This window comes from Papaver somniferum, chromosome 6 (genome assembly GCF_003573695.1).
Source record: "Papaver somniferum cultivar HN1 chromosome 6, ASM357369v1, whole genome shotgun sequence".
NCBI lineage: Eukaryota > Viridiplantae > Streptophyta > Magnoliopsida > Ranunculales > Papaveraceae > Papaver > Papaver somniferum.
In genome coordinates this window covers 64095915-64105183 of record NC_039363.1, presented here as the reverse complement: position 1 = coordinate 64105183, position 9269 = coordinate 64095915, and the positions used below count along the sequence as shown (strand labels likewise).

Below are 9269 nucleotides of genomic sequence, written 5' to 3'. Positions count from 1 at the left end.
TTTTCAAAGTGATTGAAACATATCATGACTTTTGTCACTAGGTAAAGATAAACATGGTCAAAGTGAAACGCTTACCAAAACATATTTCGAGATATAGATAGGCGAGGTATACTCGGCTCGAAATACCAAATGTGTATAATCTAAGTTTATACATAGCATACGACTTTTTGTCTCAAGAAGTAGGAGAAAGAGTAGATAGATTTTTGAGTGACAGATAAGTTCAAGTCTTCATAGACCTTTTTGTCGAGAAGTTCCACCGGTTCCTTTAGTAGTTATTCTTCTTGTATGATGAATCGCTATGAAGTTCTTGAGCTCAACTACACTTTCTATCCTAGTCCGAGACTTAGCTACAGTAGACTAGAAATCAAGACTTATAGTTTTGATCACTAACATTGACAAACATGCTTGAGATAGCAACGCATGCCAGTTCGACCGAGCAATGCTTTAACAACTGATAGCTTACATTATGCAAGCCAGTTCCACATTCTGATACAAGTCATAAAAATCCAAACCTTCATAATTCAATATTTTGATCTCAAACACCTTCTTCGCTTCCCTCCTTAAGATCAACCCCATTTCCTTCACTTTATGACTGAATTGAGTCTGGAACGACCATTTCTTGGTGTAGGCCAGAGTCTTACAGATTGATCTCTCGAATATGAAAGTACTCTCGTGCAGTGCGTTGTTTAGGGTTTGAATTTGTTCCTCATCAACACACCCAAAATTACCAAAAACAGGAGAACTAGTTTTTACCCTCAAACACCATTATCCATATGCATTTTATTTGTGTATCAAAAGATTTGGGTAGTGACGGTGCTTTTGGAATATGTGGTTAACTCTTTTGAATACTGATTAAAATATTATGTAGTTAACATAGTAACATGCCATGTATCCAACTCCTATGCATGTTTAACTGTCAATTACGCTAAACAGGTGCATGTGTAACTTATCTTTTAATAATTGACAGTTAAGGACTTGGCATGGTACATAAGGATATGATTATTTCTTAATAATTACGGATCTAGATTTAAACATTCTCTAGTTAAGGGATTGATATTATGGATAACCTATGGATGGGGTCAGGGGCGGTAGGAAAGGTTGACTAGTTTTAACCACCCTCAAAACATAAGGCCCGTTTAAATATGCTTATCAAGGTTTTTTAACTCGTACGATCCACGAGTTGAATCGTACGAGTCGCTCCAGAAATTTCCAACACGATTTGAATCGTGAGGTTGAATAGAATCTTCCCTAAAATCGGACAGATACCATTGTTATGCGATTTTGACTTTGACCTGTATGCTTTGACCTACTATTTTCTAATAAACCTGGCAAAAAACAGTGGCGAAGAGGTTCGAACTCGCGATCTCTAACCTATACAAGGTAGTTCAAACCACTGTGCCATGGCTTATTTGGTGATAAATGTGAACTTATTGTGTTGTACATTTCTAACCATATTTCATTGAATTAATTCCATGGACACCAACTTTATATCGATACTAGATCTTAACCCGTGCCGTAACGGCACGGACCTTGGCGTTGGTTAATTTTGAAAATCATTCCAGTTGAGATCCAAAACTTATCAACTCCTTCTGATGCCAATACCTTCTGTATTGCTCCCCAAATCGTATTGGGTTTTATATTTTAAATATGATATTAGCCATTATATATGGTGATCCACATTCCCAAATTGTATTGGGTTTTGTATTTTAAATACTCCCTCCGTCCCACTCGTAAGTGACCTATTTGAAATTTGCACAATTTTTAAGGCAAGTAAGGAAAATAGTATTTTTAATCATTTTTTACAATTATACCCTTATGAATAATAACTAGTGAAATTTAAAAATGGTTTATCTCTCAAAATACTCCACGGATGTTCGCAAATTTCATACAATTGAAAAACATTTTAAAACACCTACGTAACGAATATAAACATGCCTATCAAATTATACATATTTCATATATTATTTATAATTAACTAAAAGGATAATTCCGGAATATCTCATTGTTTAGTGATATAGGTCACTTATCATTGGGACAAAATCTAAAATCAAATAGGTCACTTAGGAGTGGGACGGAGGGAGTATGATATTAGCCCTTATATATGTTGATCCACATTGGTTTCATAGAACTCATAGGATATTTTCTTATTTTATTTTTCCCCCTGTTTTAAATTTAATTCTCTCTCAAATGCTGTAAGAGAGAAATATTTTTTCCTCCTGGATGGTGCAAATCTCACTTCTCTTGGGACCATATACTCTACAATCAACCTATTTAATGGTGTCAAGGGAAAACTACTATGAGCATTTCTGGTTTTCGTAAGTCTATATGCCCTATTATCGCTACAACCCGATAATAAGTAGCCTTGGTCAGTTCCATAATTGTTACCCTGTTTGGCCGCTGTTTCGCCTATGTACTGCGTATGAAGTATAGATTAATATGTTATTACAGGCATACGTCAAAAATAGATTGAAGTCCCCCGTTTTCCATACGTCAGAAGATTGGTGAATTTTTCTAGGGACTATGTTGTCCAGTAAAATAAAACAATGTACATATAAGTTATTTCACTCAACCGATTTTTTGTGTCAATTAATTTAAGAGAAATTTCCTCTTTTTTTTTCCTTCCAAAGGAAGAGATTCATATCTTCTAAAGGAAAGACTCAGATTTAGTTTGAAGTTTGAACATCCCTAGGATGCACCCTGAAATTACAAACAATTGAACTAAGCACACGGTGCATCACCATCCCTGTTGTATCTTCCACTTCCGTTGAACACAACATAATAGATCAGTACCTGGACTCCCCCCTACGCCCAACTATGATAAATTGACATTATATAAGCACCACTGCCATGTCTTTACTACTTAATCCAGCACTACTCAAGCAAAACGAATGAAAACATCGGGATGTGTCACCTGTCTCAGATGATTTTTCTTCTTAGGAGTCGACAATTCCCACATAGTGGCGGACTTTTTTGCATTATTATCTTAAGGTTCTGAGTCCCCTTGGATGGGAACATACTGCCTACTGGCAGATGGCTTTCATGTCCGAGGCTTATCTGAAATGAGCCGGGTCAACTTAATTTTATTTCCGTTTTATTCTATTAACAACATAAAAAAGTGGCCAAGTGATGCCATATTGCACGACCCTTCTAGCAACATTTTATGTTGATCTTTTCATATGATTCGTTCAAATTTTGATTAAGCATCTTTAAAAAAAGTTCCTAAAAGATGCAGTTGCACTACAAAGAAATTATAAAAGAGGATCATTCGAAAATGTTGAAAAAAAAAAGAGCTTGAAAACTAAGCTAAATTTTCTTCAAAATTTCATCAAACTCCTACAATTGACCTACAAACTCGATGTAGTTTCCTTACGTTTCACTCTAGTTTCTCGATGTAGTTTCCTTACATTTGCTAATTCTTCCAAATCTAACTCAATTTTATTCACATTTTTTTTCAACATCTTCTAACTGCATTTCAAACTTACTGTAATTAATTCAAACTTCATTATAATTTCTTTAAGTAGGCAATGAATTGAAAGAAATAAAAAAATATCGCCAAATGTTAAATTCCAATTTCACTAAGAACTCGGGTTTGTTTGCAGAATTTGTAACTCGAGGTTTCCTAAAATTTCTTCAATTTCGGCCAATCTTCCGGTCGACCCCACCTCTTCAATTTCGATAATTTGAATGACTTTTGTGATATAATTTTGGTTCTTCGGATAGCTGTTTTCAGTAAAAGCTTTCAAATTTTGTCGATTTAAGAAACTCCAAAGTTTGGCCTCGTTTTGGCGGATCGTATATGGTTTTGTACCATCACTTGGAATCGTTTTGGCATACCGTATATGGTTTTGTACCATCACTGTAGATGAGTGGACCGTCTAGGCTTGGCCTACATCTGTGTTAACAGAAGAAAAGCGTATCACCACAACCATCAAAATCAAAACGATACGACCAACAATAAGTAAATTCATGAAATAAAACCATCACTTAATATTTGCATTTTCATCAGTATATATAGTTTCTCTTTGTAAACCAATTTTACATCTATAATTGGCGTTTAAATGATCCAACCAAAAATAGTTTGCATCTTTAGCGCTCACCGTGAGATGCACAATCTGATGAGCAGATTAATATTACTCCTTTGGACAATCATTTACTCTTCTTCTTGGGTCCATACACGAAGATGGTGCCTTTGTTTTCTTGGGAGTGCAGTTGGAACTTGAAAGTTGCCAAAATAAAGGAGGAATATGAGAGGCTTCAAAGTAAGATAAACTTTTTCTTTAGTCGGTATATTAAAGATGCAAAATAAACTAAGCTTTTTTTATAATAACAATCAATCCTTAGGAAAAATCTTTAATTGATCAGTAAATGATCAGTAAAGAAATTCAAAGAAAACGCTAGACCTTGGCCACTGGAAGGAATTCAAAGAAAACTCTTTGATTGATGCAGTGACATTATTATGTCCCATAGATTCATGTTTGAGCTATAACCCCAACCGACTCTGAAAAGTGTTGTTAATACTGGAGTAACAACAGGAATGTCTACCACTGTACCAAACAACGAAGGTATTTGCGTTACAAAGTGTGCAACTTGCTGAGTAACTCGACCTTGAACTGCAAGAGTATATATAAAAACAACCGAGTACAAATGTACCTTTATAAAATGGCAGGGGGAGAAAACATACAGTGTTAGTGTATGATACTAAGTGGTACTGCTTCTTCAAAGAGTGAAATAACTTAACGGGGCTGGAAACGTTAATGGCGGTGATTAATTTTGTATAGGTAGCAATGGTAGAGGCGCTGAACTGAGATGCTAAGATTTGTATCATAAACATTGGTGGAGACGCTGAATTTTTTACCAGAAACATCGGTCAAGGCACTGGTGAATTTTGTATCACCAATACCAAGGGTCGTGATGAATTTTTCACTAGGAAATTCTGAGGAGGTACTGAATTTTGTACTGGTGACAACGTTGTCGGGATGGGCGTGTGTGTGTTGGAGCTTTGCATCGGCAACATAGGTGGAGGTGCTGAAATTTGTGGAGCATTCAACGGTGTTGTAACAACTGGCCCTTCATCATTCTTTGGGACAGGAGGGGTCCCCATTATAGAATCCTGTGAACCTGCAACATAGCTTTGATAATTTTGGGCTAGCTGGGCCATTTGGTTCACCTGCAATGAATGAAAACAAACATACTTCAGTTACTAAAACGTTAAATTCGTGATTGAAAAATTTATTATTAGTACGCACAACGGAAAAATTACGTTAAACCCCATCGGAAGTCGAGTAATCATTGTGTAACCAGCTGAAGAATTAAAGAAAATAGATAAACCTGTTGGTGTAACTAATCAGTACTTAATTTTGATAGAAGCAATAATAGATTAACTCTAACAAAATAGACCAACCAAAAAATACAAACCATAACACTTTCAAACCCCAATAACTCAAATAAACCTTCAATTAACTTAAGAGAGCACTTATTGTAGGCATTATCGAATTAAGAGGTTGAGCCCTTGCTATAAGCATCACAAAAGAAGTCAAAAACGGATTACAGAAGACTAAAAATAAATCGTGTGATCGACTGCTCCATATATTTCGAACTTAAAATCTCACACATCTCTTTAAGTATCTCTTGTGAATTTTTGAGAGACTTCTGGTTTCTGGCGACGAACCTTGAATTCTGTTAGCATTAAACAAAACATTGTATCTCACAATATTTGAAAATGATGGGAATGACTACGTTCATTAACTCAATACTTTGGTCCTTACTTCTAAGACCAAAGATGATTACAAACCTCAAATAAAAAGTCATATACAAACCTACCTAGCTACAATGTTCGTCTAATCGTTTTAATGATTCATAAGCTTCTAAGACTCCAAGTAGTGAACAAACAACGACACATATCCTAATAAAACAAAAACATTTCTAGGCCAAACATTCCTAACTCTTCCACAATATACTGAAACTTCGGTATCTCTAACAGCTGAGTTACTCACAATGTATCATATATTTATGCGACTATCTTATCATTCTCATTCTTCTTTAGTTCTCCAATTTCATAGAGTGATTTCAAACAACTAAAACCCAAACCCTAAAATTCAAACAAAATATTGGATACATTAATGACATGAAAATTATCATTTCCAGGTAAGACATGGCCGAAGCCTAGTGTAGAATTCAACATTCCATCCATGTTGATTTTCATAATTCACATACCCATGAGCACGAAATAAATTGCTGTTGATTTTCATAATTCACATACCCATGAGCACGAAATAGATTTCTATTAGTCCACACCGTCCCTGCAAAATCACCACACTCACAATATATTAGCATCACCGAAAGCAACCATGAGGCGATTCTAAATCAATTTTATTCTTACGCATACCCAACTTGTAAAACATAAATAAAGTTTTGGAATTGATTGACTTTGGCGCTATACAGTCACTGGTGCCTGAAGCCACTTTATGCTATGTGTTCTTCTATTGATTTCGCTGTTTTACTATAATCCAACCCAGAGAAAACTAATAAATTTCCCAACTCAAATGTAACTGAAAAATGAAGAAAATTTCGTAAGTAGACATTTTATGCTACTTATTCCTAGTTAATCATGTCCAAAATAAGACGCTTGACCTCTCAGGCATTTCTACAAACATTTCGCGAAGAACTTTAAATTAAATCAACGATTCATAAGATTCATCGCCGAATTGAACCATCTAAATAATAAAACCTAGATTGATATCCAATCAGAGAACCATGAAACGCTGGATTGAAGAAAAATTGCACATTAAAATTTTTATTCTTACCGATATCTAAACTCTCCTTGCAGAAAAGTAGATAATTTTTCTGCAATCATTTTCTCAATCAGGATCTCAAATCATGCTTCCATCAATTCTCACCAAATCACATTAAGCAACTTTTCTTCTGTTAGTTTTACATTGGACCATTTTAAACTAATCCTAAAACCTTGTTCAACTTCGAGCAAGAGAGAAAAAAAAAAGTGAGAAAGAAGGGAATATGAAGAGAAGAGAATATGAAGAGAAAAATGAGTCGACAATTAAACCGTGTGTAAGCCCAAACAATTAAACCATGTATAACACTATTAGCCTTAGATTTATCTAATGGGAGATTGAATCTGGACCAATCTTTACATAGGCAAAGTTATCCAAACTGTGTCATGTATTCTTGATATATGATTTATTTCTAGCATGTTTGAAACTTTCACATCTTCCTGAACATGATAGATTTGTATCCTCAAGCCACGAATTTATCATAATTATTTTTCACACTCTATTTCCAAAATAAATAAATAAATAAAAACGTTATAATGTTTTATAGTTTACAAAGGTATCTTATGGGTCATTTGAAATGCACTTCTGAATTTCCCTTGTTTTAGTGACCGTGTAAAAACAAAATATTAAACTATGTTAGTTATAAAAAAAATCATGTCATCTGAGTTCATTAGTTCTGGATAGTTGGGTTGGCCTTAAAAATGTCAAGATCCTTGTTAACTTTTATCTTTAATAATAGTCCAAAAAGATTAAAACCAAGTATGGACTCAACAATAAATATCACATTCTATGTTCTTACGAATTCAATAGCTACAGATCTTTAATACCTCCAAACTCCTACATATTCTACAATATTGACCCTCCAAACGTGTGGTTATTCGCTGCATAAAAATGATGAAACCATGGTGAGCTAGTCAGTCAAATGGTTAACCACTTAACCAGATAACATTAGACTCAATTATCCATCATTGAATGAAAATGATGTTAAAACATTTAGTAAGGAATATTTTTGAGTGAAATGCCTTACAAAATCTCTTGGATACAATAATTCTTACAATCAAATTTTGGTAGCTCTTAACTTTTGTTGACTATAATATTATGACTCATCAATTGGAATTATTTTGGCGTTTGTTACCTGAAAATTTAAAATCATGTAAGCATGCCCAAGAAAGACTCTTAGTAAGGTAGGAAAACACTCTTGATGACAAAATTATAGCGGTAAACATGTGTACTTTATCAATATCTTCTTTGCACTATCTTATAGTAGTAAACATGCGCGCAAAAGAGATCTATGTTTTAGTAAACATGGGCGCAAAAGATATTGTTGTCACTTATCTACAAATGACAAAAATTCTAAACATCAATGACAAAAAAGTTGAGATAAAATATTTAGCAGTGTGATCAAAGTTTGTGAATATAACGAATAAAGCATAACTCATTTAAGGATAACAATTAGTAATAGGATAGAGACTAAGATTAAGGACGTTAACTTGTGATTTGTGCGGTTAAATGAAACCAAATAGAAAGAAAAATTATGAGCCATAGATTATAGCAGGGTGGTTGCTTGACCAAGCCATGTAACTTAGCATGTGAATATAAAACTGAACTATTAAAGCATATAAACTATACAGAGTCGAATGAATAAAGAGACGTTTCTAAAAAAACGGGAATATTGGAAGGTTTTCTTCTTTTTTTTTCTTGTTGTAAAATATGTTGGATGCAACGACTTAAATTAACATCATATGATTAATACCGAGGAGGAAACAGACAGAGTAGTACCGACAAATTAGTTACCCGAAGATGATGATTCACTTATCTGATTGGTAGGACAAAAGAATAAAGCATTTGAAAGCGCTATTGTGCTCGCTGCTGCTTTCCCAACGTTGGACGCCTTTAGGAACGCGAGAACATTTACAGAGCACAAATAAAATGGATGATTTGCAAAACTGAACAATTAAAGCATCTAAACTATACAGAGTCGAATGAAGAAAGAGTTGTTTCTAAGCACAGGAATATTGGAAGTTTTTTTTGTTTTTTTTTTGTAAAAGCTTTTGGATGCAACAACTTAAATTAACATCATATGTTCAATACCGAGAAGGAAACGGATAAAGTAGCACTGACAAATTAGTTATCCGAAGATGATGAGTCCCTTACCCGGTTGGTAGGACAAAAGAATAAAGCATTTGAAAGCGTTATTGTGCTCGCTGATGCTTTCCCAACGTTTAACGCCTTTAGGAACGCGGGAACATTTACAGAGCACGAATAAAATTGATGATTTTGCAAAAACATACAACAAATTATAATTCATATAAAGAACAAAATATGTAGGTGGTTAACCTTATGATGAGTTGCTCATTTGGTATATGATACATGATTTATGATTCTCAATATTCATTTCCACGGCATTAAGGAACTTTGTTTAGAGTAGTCTGAAAATGATGATGGAAAAACAATATGGAGAAAATAATCACAATCACAAAT

General features: G+C 34.3%; 1 protein-coding gene across 9 annotated transcripts; it reads right to left on the bottom strand.

Annotated features, from left to right (window-relative positions):
• Window positions 1–3563: 3563 nt before the first annotated feature.
• Window positions 3564–7021, bottom strand: LOC113287794. 9 transcript variants are annotated; one of them, XR_003330317.1, is made up of 5 exons: window positions 6804–7021; window positions 6386–6548; window positions 6260–6299; window positions 4098–5167; window positions 3564–3892 (listed from the first exon to the last, which is right to left on the bottom strand). XR_003330317.1 is itself a non-coding variant. In XM_026536632.1 (4 exons), the coding sequence occupies exons 2-4, from the start codon at window positions 6399–6401 to the stop codon at window positions 4868–4870; spliced, it is 402 nt and encodes a 133-aa protein (XP_026392417.1). In that variant the 5' UTR covers window positions 6402–6548; window positions 6804–7021; the 3' UTR covers window positions 4261–4867. The 9 variants fall into 9 exon arrangements, 2 of the variants coding, with proteins under 2 accessions (XP_026392417.1, XP_026392418.1); XR_003330316.1 differs by having other exon boundaries at window positions 6391–6548; XR_003330314.1 differs by lacking the exon at window positions 6386–6548 and having other exon boundaries at window positions 3565–3892; window positions 4098–4544; window positions 4651–5167.
• Between the last annotated feature and the right edge of the window lie 2248 nt (window positions 7022–9269).

Coding starts and splice junctions, on each gene's coding strand:
- LOC113287794 (XM_026536632.1), bottom strand. Junction 5,168..6,213: donor AATTTATTTCGTGCTCATGG/GTATGTGAATTA, acceptor CATTCATTGCAG/GTGAACCAAATGGCCCAGCT.